The 19,207-nt window shown below is 35.5% G+C and overlaps 1 protein-coding gene across 1 annotated transcript; it reads right to left on the minus strand.

The window, feature by feature from the left end:
* Nucleotides 1-742: 742 nt before the first annotated feature.
* Nucleotides 743-1,693, minus strand: LOC140846038 (olfactory receptor 14I1-like). The gene has a single exon (XM_073221459.1). It carries the CDS (start codon nt 1,691-1,693, stop codon nt 743-745), a length of 951 nt encoding a protein of 316 aa, XP_073077560.1.
* Between the last annotated feature and the right edge of the window lie 17,514 nt (nt 1,694-19,207).

Below are 19,207 nucleotides of genomic sequence, written 5' to 3' on the forward strand. Positions count from 1 at the left end.
GATTTCAACTAACTTATCTCCATGCTTTTATTCTTTGTCTTATAAATGATAAATATGTCTTTTGAGCATTAATTAAAACACTATCACAATTACATGTTTGCATGATAACTATTTTATGATACTTTGTTTTATATGTCTATAAGGAGCTATTCAGGGTTTCCTAGTATGCGTACTAATTATCAACTTTCACTTTGCTAAGTCTATGAGAATTGGACAATCTGAAAAAGGATTTATGTGGTGCATGTTTATGAATATGATTGGCATATTTACAGATACAACTGTTATTTTCAATAGGTATCTAATAAAATTACATCCTTTATGTTCATCCATGGAATGTGGAAATACACTGAAATAAAAGGATAAGGTGAAAAACTACAGGTATGGATTATCTTACAGAAAAACAGAACTGATTTTTCATCTCAGCTTTACAAAAAATCAGTGCACCTGTGGGGAAATAAATTTATCATTTTAGATCTTTATTCAGTTGTGAAACAATTGGAATGAAACTACATAAAATACCACTACATACTGCATAACAATTAGTGTTTAAAGACAGTGCTACAAGAAATTCTAGCTCATTTTATTCAAACAGGTATTTTGTTCAAATGATTTACTTCAAATTTATTAATACATCCATCTCTCTTTTATTAAATGACCACACTACTAATATGTAACTTTAAAATTAAAGTTAATATTTTGGTATACATTTTCCCACATTAATTAGAGCAACATTAATTTCTGATTAAGAAACAAAATCTCTTCTATGGAACTGGAAAGCTTTCTTTAACATTCTATGCACAGCAGATTTAATCTCCCTGTTCCTCAGGCTAAAGATGATGGGATTGACTAAGGGGGACACCATGGAGTAAAACATAGCTCTGAGAAGGGTTTGAATGCTTGGTGAGTTTGAAACAGGGCCGAAGTAAGCAAACAATCCTGTAATTATAAACAGAGTAATTGTAGCTATCTGGGGGGAGCAGGTGGACAAAGCTTTGTTCTGGGCTTCCACAGAATGCATGTGCAGCACAGTTGAGAAGATGTGAACATATGAGGCAAATAAAATAAAAAATCCAAGTAATACAATGCAGGCACTGAAAGCAAGGGCCACAAACTCAGAAAATTGCACAGCCTGGGATGAAATACTCATAATTTGAGGTACATCACAGAAAAACTGGTGAATCACATTGGACTCAGTGAAGGGATGACTGAACATGGTCCCTGTGTGGACAGCAGAATAGACCAGCCCACTGGCCCATGAGCCACATGCCGCCTGTGTGCAGAAACTGGGGCTCACAGTGGACGCATAGTGCAGAGGGTGACAGATGGCAACATAGCGGTCATAGGACATGACCACAAGGAAGAAGAACTCTGCAGATCCAAAGAAAATGAATAGGAAAGTCTGAGCAGCACATGCTCTAAGAGAAATCATTTCCTGACCCATCAAAGAATTTGTGATGGATTTGGGAACAGTAACTGAGATGTATCCAAAATCTATAAGGGATAAATTGCCCATAAAAAAGTACATGGGGAAGTGAAGATGTGGATCTGTAACAATGATGGTAAATGTCACTAGATTTCCAGCCAGGGCACCCAGATAAATCACTAAGAATATCAAACCTTGCAAGATTTGGAGCTCTCGGGAGCTTGAGACATCCATCAGGAGGAATTCTGTGAAGATGGTGAGGTTGTCCATATCTGCCAACGTACTTCAGAAACCTGTAGTCAATTGCAAAGGGATAAGATTGTCCTAGCAACAAAATGGTTAGAGAGCAATTATGTCCTTATATGCTGTAAATATGTGGTATAAATTGGTTTACTGAATTAAATATGCAGAACTCATATACAAAGATTTTACCTTGAAGAGTGCTTATTAATTAATCAAATGAAAGAATCAAGGTATAAGAAAAACAATAAAACTAAAATATTTAATATTGTCTATATCGCTTTAAAAAATCCATTTTGTACAAAGGGGTATAAAAATCAAAATAGAGTCCAAATAAGGAATGAGCAGGAAGGGTAAACACAGATATGCTGATGACTGAGACATGAGGTCTCTCTCCCACATATCAGTACTTCTCACAAAGGCTTGCTCTAGTAAAGGCCAGTACCATACTCTTCAATTTCCTTCATTAGGCACACCAGAGAGTCCTTTCTTGAAGGTGAAAGGACTATTACTCTAAGCCACATGAGATAACATGTTTTCCTTCATTAGGCACACCAGAGAATCCTTTCTTGAAGGTGAAAGGACTATTACTCTAAGCCACATGAGATAACATGTTTTCCTTCATTAGGCACACCAGAGAGTCCTTTCTTGAAGGTGAAAGGACTATTACTCTAAGCCACATGAGATAACATATTTTCGGTTCTTCTGTTATACTAGGTGATCTCTCCCTGAAAGGCAATGTTTTATTTGTACCCCTGGGAAGCCCCAGGAGACTAGTAATTTCACCTTTCTGAAATGCAAAAGGCTCTTCAATACCTTGTTTTCTGCAGATATTTTAGTCAGTTCACTGAGATTAATTAAATAGACAAAAGTTCATTTTTAGAGATGATATTTAAAACATGGTTCATAATACTTGAGAAAGCACAAATCCTCAAATGATTCATGGGTCAATAGTAGTTAATAAATAAATAAATTTATAAAATATGTGTTAATAGAGTCAAATAAATACCATATGCCTTAACTTCTTTTGTTAAGCAAAGCAAAACAGAATGAACAGCAGACTCAGAAACACTGAGAAGTGACTACTGGTTACCATGGGAGAGCAATTGGCGTGGATGGATTGGGAGGATGAGGGGGATAAAGAGTATAAAAAATCTCAATCATAATGTACGTTGATCAAAGGGATAGTAATACAACATGAAGAATACAGTCAATGGGTCTGTAACATCTTTCTATGTTGACAGAAAGCAACCACATTAGTGGGGATGAGGATTTAATACTATGTGTAACTGTTCAACCACTGTGTTTTATACTTGAAACCAATATAAGATCATATATCAATAATACTTCAATTTTAAAAATTATGTGTGTTCAACTTTCATATCTGAATTAAACTAACCAAAATTATCTGATGCAGACCCAAATTCATCCTGATATGTGGTGAAGTCACTGCTATAATTTTGAAAATTGGCTGCAAAACAGGATGAAAACTGAAAATGGCTATTATATTTGACAATGTAAATTATTACCTATGCTAGGATGAGTCCCTGATGAGTAGCTAATGCAAAGGTTGTAATGAAAAAAGTCAAATGGGCAAAATATTAAGGTGATTATGAAACTGTCATGAAGAATGAGTAGAAAAATCTTGAATAAATCCTAGCAGAAAAATTTAAAAATTGTACATTCTCTTAATCATGACACCAGTTAGAGGGATATTAACAAGACAAAGATACTAAGACTAGTATCCAGCTTTGGGGCACATAGTAGTCAAAAGTAAATGAGTGTAGAATGCAAAAATGATTAAAAAACATATAGTGTACTTTTCACTGTTGAACAATTTAACAAGCACATTGAATTAACAATTGTTAAAAATTCCTAAGGCTGAAATGTCCTCAGAAGTTCCTTGTGGCAATTTCAGGAGAATGGATGATGCCTGTGGACCACGTCAGACCTTATCATGGCAGCACCCAGTGTGTAGAAGGCCTGCTGTGGTCTCCTTGCCCCGGGAACATCTCTTTGCTCAAGCATAAGCTGACACTCTGTCCAAAGTTTCTTCCTTCTGATTTTCTCTCAGCTGGGAAATGATTGTTACTTTCTGGTTAACTTTGGTTATCTAGGATTTTTTCTAGTTTTTATGTTATTATTTATAATTTATAAAGTATCTCTCTTAAATATTTTCACAATAAATAGATTACTACCTCATTTTATGCTGTTCATCCTGTAAATTGTTTTCTCTTTAAAGTCACTGATTTGACTTAAAAACACTCTCAAGTCAACACAAAAGTTTTGACTCAGGTTTGCATAAAATACTTCCCAATATTTAAATGAGACTATTCCACTGTTAATAATTAATAAAATAGTACAAAGTGCTCCTACTACTGTAATATTCAGCTAATTAAATCAGACGAAAGCCTGAGAAACATACAATCAGCACCATCATGAAACCAGTAAATTCAGTTTCCTAACCACCAGGACACACAGTGCATCTCTAAGCAGTTGTCTAGACATCAAGCTAGATATGCCAGTAGTTTTAGAATTATTTTCTCAGTTTAATACTTTTACAGTTTTTTCCTAATATTATTTCTATATTTAATAAAGTCTGACACCGGTTAATCTTGAGTCAACTGGTATACTTAAAGGAGTTACATAATTAACTTAGTAACTAGTACATCCACTTTTATTGAGAGCATACAGATGTTATCATAATTGAATATCATTCCCCTAGACCTTAAGTGCTAGATGACCAAATATCTCTTCTAGTGGTTTCTGCATAGCCCACCTGATTTGTCATGGAGGAGAGCTACACAGAGATTTGAAACATGACAAAAAGAGTGTGATGATATTTATCAAATACAGCATGTGTCTGTGTCCCTAAATACATGATACACTAGTGGTTAATATATAGGTAAACTTTGGAGATAAAAGTAACAAAATATATTGTACACTCTTCTGTCTTTGGAAGGGGTGTTTAGTTCAGCTTTTGTGATGCTCTATTTCATGAAAACCGTACTGGGCTACTATCACCTTTGGTCCATTCCTATCATATAGGGCAGGGATTCATAAGTACAGAACATGTAGGCCCCTTCAACGATTAAGCAAGGTAGGGTTTACTGTAAAGGCCAGTGTTTCCAGATGAGGCAAATGCATAATCCACTCCATCAGACCCTTAAAAATACTAACCAAAAAATTTTAGAGTATAGTTGTGGTTTCTTGTCTAGAGAACATCCTCTCTTCAAGCACCCACTGATGAAGTGTTGGCCTGGGGCAACAAAACCTGGTTGAAACAAAGGGTTGAGGTGATCTTGGACAAAAATAAAGCTGAAGTCATGTACTGAAGAACTGTACAGTCATAGCAGCATCTACCCCTACCTCCTCCCTCCAAGTTCTAAAATAAGAGGGGAACCTATTTAGGGGACCATCCATTAGCCTTCCTCTTATTGTGTGTGATTCTCAGATCGATGAAACTTATAAGACAGCATTTCATGCCTGTATCTTCCCAGTTTCTGTCAACAAATATTTCAGTGGCTCATTCCAATTGTCTAGGAATCCATTACTCTGAAAATGATATGCAAGATACTATATTCACTTGATGTAATAACTGTCCCAATATCTTCCATTTCAGGATTTATGTAAACAGTTGTTTCTACAACTGTGTATGCAAGCCCATTCAGGAGTTTATTATGATTCCTGTCAGGACCCATTTGAAGTCTCTTGTGTCTACATGCATCATTCCAAACTTCCAGATGTGTAATTTGGTAATTAGAGAATGGAAGGAAAATATCCAACTATCTCTCCATCACAGCAGCTCTTCCATTTCCTATCGTTTCATGAACTCAGTGGCCACCTCCATGAGAGCATCAGGATGCCCTCTTTTCAATTCCAATCAACTTCCAATGCTGTGAAGGGGTCTTCTGATGCCTTGAATTCCTATGCTAATTTTCAAGGTCCATAGTCAACAAGGGTTTTCCTTAAACAAACAAGTATTCCATTACTCAAAATATATATATTTTTTGACAGGCCTTTAATCACTGGCCATGAAGCAGTAACAGCCCAGGGAAAAGAAGAAACAACATGTAATTCAGCCCACCAGGCCGATGTGACTTTTCTTTTCTATCACTGTGTACGGCTCCCCATCAGGGTGCTGCCTGTTCATGTTGCAATGACAAACCATAAACCAGGCAGCTCTTTTGTTGTTCAAAATTTATTTGTTCATAGGATTGCCCATGGGTCTACAGGATTCAGAAGTTCCTCAGGTGGTTCCAATGTCACACTTGGAAAAAAGATGTGGTCAGCTTCTGAATAAGGTGGGTGGTTTCATTACCTGGTAGCATGTTCTTGCAGAATCCATTTCTACTTTACTGTAGAACTCCTCTGGATACCACCATACCCGTTAGAGTATTCAGCATCAACTAAATACGTGGGCTATCTTAGCTTTTATGATTACTGTAGGTCTTTCAGCCAGACAACAATATCATTAAGGGAAATACCAAGCTAGTATCTCTCCACTGAAAATTCTATGGTCTAAATTCAAGTAGTCCCTGTTAGAAGCTTCTCACAGCCTTTTCCACAAGTTCCATCCTGCACAAGAATGTGTTATAGGCACTTCCAAAATCAAATATAAGTGAGGATCTTTGGGGCCCAGGGCACCTGAAGGAAGACCACTATTTTCAGATCAGATTGTCCACTATTTATTTCACCATTTAAAGATGTACTTAGGTCATTTTATGGATCAGAGATAGCATTATCCCCAGATGTGGAATATGGAGTCTAAAAAATTCCAAAAATATCTGGGCTTCTAACATGTTATGTATTAAAATGTTAATCTCTTTTTATCCACCAGTATATTTATCTACTCCAAAACAACAATCTTGGGGCATTTCAGCATGTCTATACATTCCCATTTGGCATATACAGTTGGTACATGAAGAATGTTGGATATACATGCCTCTTTTTTTTATAAGAGTAGAGAGAGTGTTCTCCAATTAAACATAATATTAGGGTCCATAATAAATTCAGACAAATGAAACTACTCACATGAAGTTTGTTTATATATTCCATATTTTATCCAAACTTTCACCTTCATCCCATCAATAGTAATACCCCCATTTCTCTTAAGTCAAATGTTGTACATTATAATTTTACTGGTAAGTGTTGAGATTCTTTGTCATGGAGGCTCCATTCCTTGGCCATTTTTCTCACACCTACATCATTGCTTTTGTTTCCATAGCCAGGTGCTGGGCTAAGATACTTTGGTCCTTTTGCCTGGCATATGTATATGGTGGTGGTGACACCAGACAGCACCTTAACAAAATATCAGTATTAACATATTCAGTTTTAATTAACTTAATATACAATGATAGAGTGGAAAGGACCTTCATTTCTATGTTTCTCTTCCCAAAATTTATAGCTCAATTCTAATCATGAGAAAGCATCAGACACAAAATGAGAAGCATCCTGTAAAATCATTGACCACTATATTCCAAAAAAATGAAATAATGGTCATGAAAGACAGGGAAGACTGAGAATTGGTCACAGATGTGAGGACACGAGATAACATGATCACAAAATATCATGTAATATAGTGGATTGAATGCCATGATTCCATCTCATAAGTGTATGCTGGATTGAAATGAGAGCAAAAAAAAAAAAGAAGGAAAAACAAATAAACTTCCCATGAGGTCTGCAGTTTAGTTTAAATTATAAAAGACCCAGATCCCTTTTATCCAAATCAGAATTTTAGAGTTAAAATGTCTTTGTGAACAATGGCATTTTAGGCATTGCAGAAGAAAAGAATTAAACTGAAATTACAGTTACAGAAACTATTGGGAATAAAACACACAAGAGTTTTTAAAATGGAAAAAGTCAACTAAAATTAGCCCATTTTACATATAATCAGTATCCACAAAGGAGAAGAGTAAGAAAAAGGGGAAGAAATATGTTTAAAAAAATAATGACCAAAATTTTACAAATTTGATGTTAACTATAACCCACCATGTCTGGGATAAATGTATTATAAGCAAAACAAACATGAAGAAATCTTCACAAGGACACATCATGGTAAAATTACTCCTAGTCGTAAAGAGTAAAACTGAAAATCAGCTGGAGAAAAAACATACAAAGGACAAAGAATAAGTTTGAATGCACACTTTCATTTAAACAATATAAGTAAGAAGATACAGGAATGAGATTTTCACAGTATATAGCAAAAATACAAATGTCCCAGGAAAAAGTAGTATCTGTAAAACTATAAGAAAATAAAATGATGTCATAGAAGACGGACTGTCTGGGAATTAGTCCCTTCACCAAAACTATTGATCTGGAAATATCTGTCAGGAAAACCTACATCAGAGCTCCAGAATAACATTGGCAACATTCAGGAGCAAGTCTGAGGAGGAAAGATACTTCCACGTTTGGGTGAATTCTGATGTTTCACAGAAAGGCTACCATCCACATTACTCCATCCAATGAGAGAAAGAGATGGACGTTGTGGATTTCGTTCCTACTTCATGTGTGGGTGTCGGGTTGGTCAGTAAGAACCTTGTCCTGTAAGGATGTGTATTGTGTTTTGTTAAGCCACACTTTTCCTCCTGGCTGGCCTCAGGGATGACCATTGTTTTAATAACCACCAGGCTGATATGCTTTTCAGCTAACATCTCTTAAAGAACATGAGTAATATCAATGAAATGACATTGGTAAGTGCAGATTTTGAATAGCATGACAAACTAACCTGACATAATAGACATGTTGACAATACCCTCAAACAAGAAAATGTTTTTCATTAAAAATTAAAAAAATTTTAATTTTCCAAGGCGTACATGAAACATGCTACATATATGCCTGATATTATGCCAGAAAACATAAAATAAAATAAAACTGAAAATAGTCAACATAATATGTCAAGTTACTGCTTATGCATTGCATTCTTGCAACTTGCTAAAGGAGTAGGTTTCAAACCTTCTCATTACAATAAAAATGTGGTTAGATGTGCATTGCTTAATGTAGTAGCTCACATGTGGTAATCATTTTCTAACCTGTACACTCATCAAATCATCCCATTTTACACCTTAAGTGTGTATGTGTCCATTATATTTGAATATGGCTGGATAAAAATGATCACAAAATATGTTCCTGAATCAACACGAGTGAATTCAGGAGGATCTGAGTTTGACTTGGCTCCAGAGTGAACTTGTGCAAATGGGCAATTTTCTTAACTTGGACCTTAACATTTCTGTTGAAAACATATTCTACCTGTATGAGGTACTGTGATTCCAAGGTAAGATGTTATATGTCACCTTCCTGGAATCAAATAAGCAAACATAATCTTTCACTATTTATATGATAAATTAAAATGACTGTCATAATAAAAATTATATGAAAATAATGAGTTGTTTATTCCAGTGTGGTTAACAAATAGGGAATTGTATATTAAAAGATCAGTGGTACAACATATGAAAACCACCCTAGATATCTAACTGCACTGTCTCTTAAATATATTAAAAATAGAAATTTCCTTAAATAAAATATATTTAAGTTCAAATATATGTAATTTCCAAGATATATTATTTTTATTAAAATATTACCCAACCACATTGAAATCAGAAAAGGATATTAGATATAAAACTTCATTTAATCACTCAAGGAAGGCATAAGTTGTGCCCCTATAACATAATAATAACCCTACTGTAGTAGAGGTAGATACAGCTGTTAGCTTATGTTGCATAAATGCCATATGAGAAACCGTGTGCTCGGTGAAGTTTCCATGGGGCAGTTCTGTGTTGTTCTCTGCTCTAAGGATGGATTGTATATGTGAAAGTTTGGCCTTGATGTCACTTAAAATGAGTTTTCATTGCTTTATCCCTTTCCCAGTCACTCACCTGGCACCATCACCACTTCAATTATTGCACAAAATTTAATGGTATACTGTCTGTTCCCATGGGCTGAATCAACATGCTGAACTCGTTTAGTTTCCAGGTCACTCCTGGAATCTGGTCTCTAATTGCGGCCCCCCTGGCTGGTCCAGGCCTTGAAAAGATGAGACATTTTAGGCCACTCTTGTTTTCATATCTTATTCCAGGAGGCCACTCACTGCTCAGATCTGCTGAGAGTCTCCGTCCTCTTGTGATTGATAGTTGTCCTTTCTGTTTCAAGGTTGGTACCAAATATAATGTTTTTTTCTAGTATTTTGTCATAATGTGAAGGCAGTATACAGAACAACACCTTCATATCCACACACGAATGTGACAAAGCTGTGGAAAAATAGAGGAACCTTTAAATAAAAAAATCATCACATCACATACTGACACATAACCACAATGTAAGTAAACTCGCCATAGTTTGATGTGCCATTGTTTATAAAAAGGGAAAAATATTTCTCACATTTTATTCAATTCGGATCATTGCCAAGTGCTCATTGACATTGAAGAGTACTAATTAAAATTTTGTACATTTGAAGGTTCCAATTTATCGCAACATACTATTAAACCCCAGATAATGAAAACAGTTAATTATGAACTCTAAAGAAAATATTTTCAAAACTAAGCATAGAAGCCAGAGATCATAAATCTGCAAAGTAAAAAGCTATCCTTTTCAAAGAATATTGCTTCTCTCTCACTTACCAACTTTACATTTCCCTGTATGGCCCCGGAAGATGACTGGTTAGCCAGAGACGGGTAAGATTCCTCAAGGAAGGAACAACCTAAGACAGGCACAGTCACAGGGGGGCCATCAAGTGAGAAATTGGGGATCAAGAGAGGTGAGGCTTAGAACCTCACCACCCCTGTTTTGACAGAAATCTTCTGCATCCGTGGATGTTTTGTTGCCCTTGTCTAGCTTGGATTAATACTTAGTCTACAGGCACACACCTGATCATCTACATTTGCCCTCTTACAACACTAAATTATGCTTTCTACCTTTATCCTGCATCTACCTACAACTTCAGCATTTTAATAAAAATAATAATTAAAATAATAAGGGAGAACTGTGGGATTCACATATAAATCAAGTATAATATTAAAACAAATAACCATATCTGAAAAAAAAGTAAGCAAGTAAATTATGTTATGTGATATCAAATTATGCAGTAATTTGATACATTTTGCATGAATTATGATAAGGAATATCATCTATGATGGCACATCTGCTTAAAGGTATAAAATCAGAAAGTAGCTTAGAGCTGAATATTGATAATAAAGAAATTTAAACCATATGATTTCTAGAAAATAAAAGTAGCTTTCTTGATATACTGAAATCTATTCATTTTTGTGTTTTAATTGAACAAATATCTATGACCCAGCTATTTTTTGGCTGGTCCTGTCTGGTTTTTCAAAATAGGAAAATGAATAAATATATTGTTATACTTGTGGTCATAGAAAGTAAATAAAATATTTGGTATATTATAAGTGGATGAACATAAAATACAGTGCAGTGGGTTGGGGAAAGTACATTTAAGGAAACTTTTCTATTATAAATGTCCTCCCTTCACTCCTGGCGTCAGCTGCATTATTCACGATAGGCAGGATACTGACACAGCCTAAATGTCCTTTCATGACGAAAGGTTAGAAAAGATGTGTTACATACATACAATGAAAAAATCATCCTTGAAAAACAATGAAATCTTCAGTTTTGTTTTAATAAACATGACAATCACAAGGTACCAATTCATCAATTTTTTAAACAAACATGCACGTGTATATGCACACCATCAAGGGAAATGGCAGTAAAGTATGTGATTTACCTTTTGCCAACATCAAATTGCACAGTACCCATACCTATTACCTTAACATTTAATATGTGCTGGAAGTACTTTAAGAGGTTACATATTTTTTGTCCATTTCAATCTCCATATTCCAAAGCCAGCACAGAGTTTGCCCAAGAGTTGGGCAAATCCTAGTCCTGCTATTGTTTAATTTCCTGGAGCCACTGCATTTGTGTTCTCCCAGAATAAAATCCTTGATACAATGTAAGGAATAAATGAAATAATCCAGTCTCCTTAGATTTTATCTGACAATGCTCCAAAGCCTCCTATGAACACCTGCCTCTATTTACTGCTTTTTTTTTTTTTTGCAGATGAGGATCCCTAAGGTGGAAAAGTGTGTGCAAGAATTCATTTCTTCGGCAGGTGACTGGCAGAGGCAATATCCACAATGCCAGGAATTCTGTGTGACTGAAAATCACTGTGGACACAATAGATCACAAACCCAGTATGTGGGATAAACCTGTCCATAAGCCAGCATTTTCATTGTATGAAAGTGCAACAAAAATTTGCACTGTTACTGACTTCTTACTATGTGCACATAATATCTGTACAATTTATATTTCAATAAATGTTTATCACATTATGTTCCCTATATTATAGTGATATAACATGGAGCTACAGCCCTATGAAAGGATACATGTAGTTTATTCTTCACCTCCAGTTAGGGGTTTATATTTTTGTCTCATTTACCATTACAGTACAAAACTGAGTAGCCCTCTATAAAAAAATCCTAATATATGCAGTTTCACTTATGAATATAAAAATATTTGAAACATTAACTATGGACACTTCAACCTTCTATTAATATATGAATATACTCAGAGAACACAGTTCTTGCAAAGCACAAATAAACATAAAGCAAGTTTTGAGTTTACATCTTTAAAAAGAAACTATACAGTGCAATGTAATGGAGAGGCACTCACTGATTACAGCAGATTACAGTGATTCACGTTTTATATTGCAATAGTTTTGCAAGACACACAGTTCCTTCATAAAAACATGCAATCTGCTGTCATTTTAAAAACAGCCAAATTGCATTGCACAAAAATGGTAATATACATTTTAGGATGAATTAGCCTTTGCTACCTGTAATTCATTCCAAAGGCAGTTTTATAGGTTTTTGTTTGTTGTTTTTTTTTGTGCAGTTGGGACATGGTGGCACCTTCATCTGGTGGCTTACGTGTGCTTCATTTACATCAGTGACACTTGGGAACACATCATGGATGTGATGATCAACTACACAGGAGTCACTGAGTTTCTTCTGGGATTGTCTAAAGACCCGAGGATGCAAACCCTACAGGGCATCCTGTTCCTCATGGTCTACCTGGCATCCCTGTTAGGAAATGGACTCATCATCATGCTCATTACTTGGGATCCTCTGCTTCACACACCCATGTATTTCTTCCTGAAGAACCTGTCACTCATAGGTCTCTGCTACATTTCTGTCACTGACCCTAAATTTGCGCTCAACTCCCTGATGAACAGGAACACAATATCCTTCCTTGGGTGTGTTTTGCAGGTGCTGTTTGCAGGTTTCAGTGCTGCTGAATTTGAGATCCTTACAGTGATGTCGTATGACCACTATGTGGCCATCTGCCGTCCATTATACTATGAAATCATCATGAACAAGGGGGCCTGTGGGTGGATGTTAGTGGCTTCATGTGTCAGTCCGTTGGTTTAAGGAACCATGCATGCTTCAGCGACATTTTCAACAAATTTCAGTTCCAATAAAATCCATAATTTCTTCTGTGATATCCCTCAGATTATTTTGATCTCAAATCCCAAAATGAACATAGATGAAGCTTCAGTGACATTAATAGCTGCAATTGTGACAATAATGTGTTTCACCTCCATTTCATATTCCTATGTCAACATCTTCTCTGCTGTCCTGAAGATCTCCTCCAAGGAGGGAAGGTCCAAAACCCTGTCCACATGCATCCCTCATCTGGTGGTTGTGGCGCTGTTCACTTTCACAGCTGCCTTGGCCTACTTGAAGCCGCCCTCCCCCTCTCAGACCATCCTGGACCTCCTTTTGTCTGTTTCTTATACTATATTGTCTCCAATCATGAACCCTGTCATATACAGCCTGAGAAATAAGGACATGAAGGCAGCCCCGGAAAGAGTTCTGATTAAAGAAGTACAGAAAATATTTTAACTATATTTAAGAGCGCTGGGGAAATGATACATTTCTTAAATTCTAACAGAGGTGCATGCTTCATATTGGACATCAGTGAGGCAGAGAAGTGCTTCACAATTTATGTTGTTGCAAAATCATCACAGGATGATGATTCATAGTTGAGCTTTGATTCATGAACCTGGATTTAAACTTGCAGTACGAAAGTGGTTAGAACAGTGTTTCTGGAACAATATTCGAGACTTTGGTGGAGCCCATTTACTGGTTAGTCCCAATTTAGTGGGACTAGAAGGAGCAGGGTGAGTTATTTGGCTTTTGCTCTTCAGAAACACGAGTCTAAAAAAACCAGGGTCTTCTGAGTATGTGTGAACTCTTGAGCAAAGGGCATCTAGTTCAGTTCTGAATTGTTCCAGAAAGCTCCATCATCACTTTCATTAGTGGAGCAGAAGGATTCATTGCAAAACCACACGTGTCCACAGAAAGTGCTGTAAAATCAGAATGCAATGGAGCAAAGTTGAAGAGTGACTTAACCAATGAATCTGCCTATTGTTTTGTTTTGTAGTTGATGAACCATCTCTGTCTGTAGAAAATAATAATTGTTAAGAACAGGATGTATTCTCTCACATGTGCATTTCACTCATTTTTCCTGTTCTTAGTAGTACCTACAACAACTTAGAAACTCTCACACCTAGTTTCAGTGATTAAAGCCACATTTTTAACAATCTATGTTTTGTACTCCATTGCAGTGAGGCCCTGTCTACAGCATCCTACAGGAATTCCCTAACTCGTATATTCTGTAATTGTTGATAGAGATCAGGTGGCTGCACAAACCACAAGGATGAGCCCCTGGTTGAGCCTGAGAGCTGGAGATTCTAAGATGGCCCCACTGCCTGGGCCAGGCCATGGATCATGGTTCAGCTCTCCAGTCCATCTGTACTATTTACTAAGTGAATAAAGCTACTGTTACATTGAGAATAACACCTGCCTCTCATTATTACTAATCACTACATTTATTCCTGGTTATACATAGTAGCATATGAAAATACTCAAACACTCTATGTGCATATTGTTTCATGTAAAATGATTAATTTATCTTTCTTTAAGTTGACATTCGCTCTGAAAAAAAAAATGGGCTTTCTCTGGACAGAATACTTATTTATTGATTGGTTTTTACATTTTGTGAAGTACATACAATAAAGTGCACAAATTCTAGAGTAGAGTTAAATGAATTCACACATGCAGATATACACTCAGGTTACCATCCCCCAGGTCAACATGTGAAGTGATAACAGAATCTTTTTACCTTCCCTTAGCTCACCAGTCCCCTCACCACCCTCCCCTGTGGCAACCACCAGCGTATTCTCTGTCCAAGTAATAGATTGAAATTCATAATCAAGATGATACTGCAGACCTTTCTGGTTGACATTGAGAAATGTATGACTTCTCATGCATTCTGGTGACTTTCCTTCAGAATCCCACTCTGAACATCTCTGCACTGACCTGTTTGACAGCAGACGTGGGTACATATCTGAAGGAAATGAAGTCACTGTGTCCAAGAGGTATCTGCCCTCTGTGCTCATTGCAGAACTATATATAACAGCAAGACATGCTAACAACAGAAGTTTCCATCAACATATTTATGTTCTAAGAAATTTTATTATATAGCACACACAATGGAATATGATTCAGCCATAAGGAAGGAAATATTGTCATTTGTGACATCATGGTTAAACATGGAGCATATTCTGCTTTGTGAAATAAGTCACACAGAAATAAATAGTATATTTGTTCACTTGCATGTGGAATATAAATAAAAATAAAACGATTCATAGCAACTAGGCATGCATTGTGTCACATTCCTGGAATCAAATAAGCAAACATAATCTTCCACTTTTTATATGATAAATTCAAATGTCTGTCATAATAAAAATTATATGAAAATAATGAGTTGTTTATTCCAATATGATCAACAAATAGGAAATTGTACATCTTAGGAGAGGGAAGGTTTGATGTAACAATGCATTTTTCGCTATGCAGAAATGGATTCTATTAGCACTGTACCAAACTCAATGTATTTAATGAAAGTGTTCAAGTGTACCTTTAAAATTAGAAAGAAATCAAGTTTAGAATAAATACATACAAATGTGCAATTATTTTCAGGAAATTTGGATCTTCTTTATGGAGAACCATTAAAATAAATCATTTCTTTCTGTACTTTAATTTTGCAAATAATATGTATTAATTCCATGCCTAAGTATTATTTGAAAAAAGACAATATTACCTCATATATGTAAAATCAGTTTTTCCAGAGTATTCCTGGTATTACTCAACTTGAAAAAGAAAAGTATATAAATGAAATTAATGTTTCTTCAGTAGCTCTAGGTAGCCAGACTAATATTTTGATGGAGAAGTAAATATATAAAATGAACATAAAATGCTCATAAATAAGTGTATGCATTAGAGGTAAATCTATATTTTAAGTAAGAGTTTTCCCAAAGCAAAAGAGAAGTGGATTTATAGATAATGACAAATAAAACTGTATCAACATTAGGAGATAAGTCACTTATATAAACACCTGCATTCTTTCTGCTCTAAAATGTTGGAGTTTGAATAATTAAAATCAAACTATAAACAGTACAATCCCAGAGAAAATAAAGTTAGATACGTTTATGCTCCTGGGTTGATAACAATTTCTCAAATAATATTGAAACCCAGAAAATTCAGATAAAATAGTTTGATGGTAATAAAACATTCTTCAAAGAGAAGATGCCACCACTTAAATAGAAATGTAAATATAGGAATTGCTTCTCTTTCTTCAAACTGAGAAAGGAATATATATATTATTAACAAATCAATATATATACTAACATTTTCAAATCACACTGATATGATCAGAAATTCAATAATTCCATAAAAATGGGCACAAAACAAGCTTTACATATTTATAAAATAACTCCCTTATGTATTTTTAAGTACAATATGTATATCATTTAAAAGAAATTCTAAATCTAATATTCTGAAATACAACTGAGATGAAACTTTATTAACACATAAATGTCAACAACTGGAAAACTGGGTTTTCAATTTTCTAAGGATGTGCAGTAATCATCATATAGTGGAATACGAATGGAGTAGAAATGGGTGGAGATCTTTTTTAACAAAATCCTTTAGTGTAGGTGAGTTGGAATAATGTAGATATTCACTGGTTAGGGTATGAATAAATGAAATGTGGCAAGTCCTATGAGATGCAATGCTGCAGGAAGAATAAATTAAACAGTTATACTCAGCAACTTCAACAATCGCTTTGGGTTTAAATGAAACAGACATGAGATTTATTTTTAGTAATATTTATTAGAATGAATGGATCACACAACAAAAACAGATGGCCATATTAAGTATGAATTCTGACTTATCTAACAACTGAACTGTAGGGAGTTCTCCCTTTGAGTTTGTTCAGTTAGGGCTGTAGATCATGACATGCCATAGCTTGTTCAATTTAAGATTTAATTTTAGGCTAGATCAAGGTTACTGTATATCTGGAAATCATGTCTTTTTATAAATAAAAGTTCCTCCCCTCTGCTGGAATAAAAATGTTTAACTAAACACTGAAATAAGAATTATGCATACAATTTCTCCAAAACTTCTTAAGGTTACAGAGAACAACAAATATTTTTTCTCTGATAGGAATTATGCAATGTGTGTTAAGCTGTATTTTCTCAACTACCTACTATAATCACTAGCTTCTCCTGGCCCCAAATTCGTATTTCCCTGTGTCTCACCCCAACACATGCAACAAGGTTCCATGAGCAACAAGGTCAATGACTGAGTTCAACTAACTTATCTCCATGTTTTTAGTCTTTGTCTTATAAATGATTAATACGTCTTCTAAGCATTAATTAAAACACTATCAAAATTATATGCTTGCAATGATAAATACTATTTTATGATGCTTTGCTTTATATGTCTATAAGGAGCTATTCAGGGTTTCCTAGTATGTGTACTAATTATCAACTTTCACTTTGCTTAGTCTTCGAGAGTTGGACAATCTGAAAAAGGATTTATGTGGTGCATGTTTATGCATATGATGGGCATATTAACAGATCCAAGTATGATTTTCAATAGGTATCTAATAAAACTACATCCTTTATGTTCATCCATGGAATGTGAAAATACACTGAAATAAAGGGATAAGGTGAAAAATTACAGGTATGGATTATCTTACAGAAAAACACAACTGATTTTTCATGTCAGCCTTACAAAAAATCAGTGCACATGTGGGGAAATAAATTTATCATTTTAGATCTTTATTCACTTGCAAAATCATTTTAATGAAACTACATGAAATACCACTACATACTGTACAACAATTAGTGTTTAAAAACTGACTACAAGAAATTATAGCTCATTTTATTGAAACAGGTATTTTGTTCAGATGATTTACTTCAAATTTATTAATGCATCCATCTCTCTTTTATTAAATGACCACACTACTAATATGTAAAACTAAAATTAAAGTTAATATTTTTGTACACATTTTCCCACATTAATTAGAGCAACATTAATTTCTGATTAAGAAATAAAATCTCTTCTATGGAACCGGAAAGCTTTCTTTAACATTCTATGCACAGCAGACTTAATCTCCCTGTTCCTCAGGCTAAAGATGATGGGGTTAACTAAGGGGGACACCATGGAGTAGAACATAGCTGTGAGGAGGGTTTGAATGCTTGATGAGTTTGAAACAGTGCCGAAGGAAGCAAAGAATCCTGTAATTATAAACAGAGTAATTGTAGCTATCTGGGGGGAGCAGGTGGACAAAGCTTTGTTCTGGGCTTCCACAGAATGCATGTGCAGCACAGTTGAAAAGATGTGAACATATGAGGCAAATAAAATAAAAAATCCAAGTAATACAATGCAGGGACTGACAGCAAGGGCCACAAACTCAGAAATCTGTACAGCCTTGGAAGCTATGCTCACAATTTGAGGTACTTCACAGAAAAACTGGTGAATCTCATTGGACTTTGTGAAGGGATGACTGAACATGGTCCCTGTGTGGACAGCAGAATAGACCAGCCCACTGGCCCATGAGCCACATGATGCCTGTGTGCAGAAACGGGGGCTCACAGTGGACCCATAGTGCAGAGGGTGGCAGATGGCGACATAGCGGTCATAGGACATAACCACAAGGAAGAAGAACTCTGTAGATCCAAAGAAAATAAATAGGAAAGTCTGAGCAGCACATGCTCTAAGAGAAATCATTTTCTGACCCATCAAAGAATTTGTGATGGATTTGGGAACAGTAACTGAGATGTATCCAAAATCTATAAGGGATAAATTGCCCATAAAAAAGTACATGGGGAAGTGAAGATGTGGATCTATAACAATGATGGTAAATGTCAGTAGATTTCCAGCCAGGGCACCCAGATAAACCACTAAGAATATCAAACCTTGCAAGATTTGGAGCTCCCGGGAGCTTGAGACGTCCATCAGGAGGAATTCTGTGAAGATGGTGAGGTTGCCCGTATCTGCTAACATATTTCAGAAACCTGTAGTCAATTGCAAAGGGATAAGATGATGCTAAACAAATTCATGAGAGAACAATTATGTCCTTATATGCTGTAAATATGTGATATAAATTGGTTTACTGAATGAAATATGC

The sequence above is a fragment of the Manis javanica genome, chromosome 14 (genome assembly GCF_040802235.1).
Source record: "Manis javanica isolate MJ-LG chromosome 14, MJ_LKY, whole genome shotgun sequence".
NCBI classification, from domain to species: domain Eukaryota; kingdom Metazoa; phylum Chordata; class Mammalia; order Pholidota; family Manidae; genus Manis; species Manis javanica.

Excerpts from the sequence above, each read along its gene's own strand:
- LOC140846038 (XM_073221459.1), bottom strand. The coding sequence starts at position 1,693 with ATGGACAACCTCACCATCTTCACAGAATTCCTCCTGATGGATGTCTCA.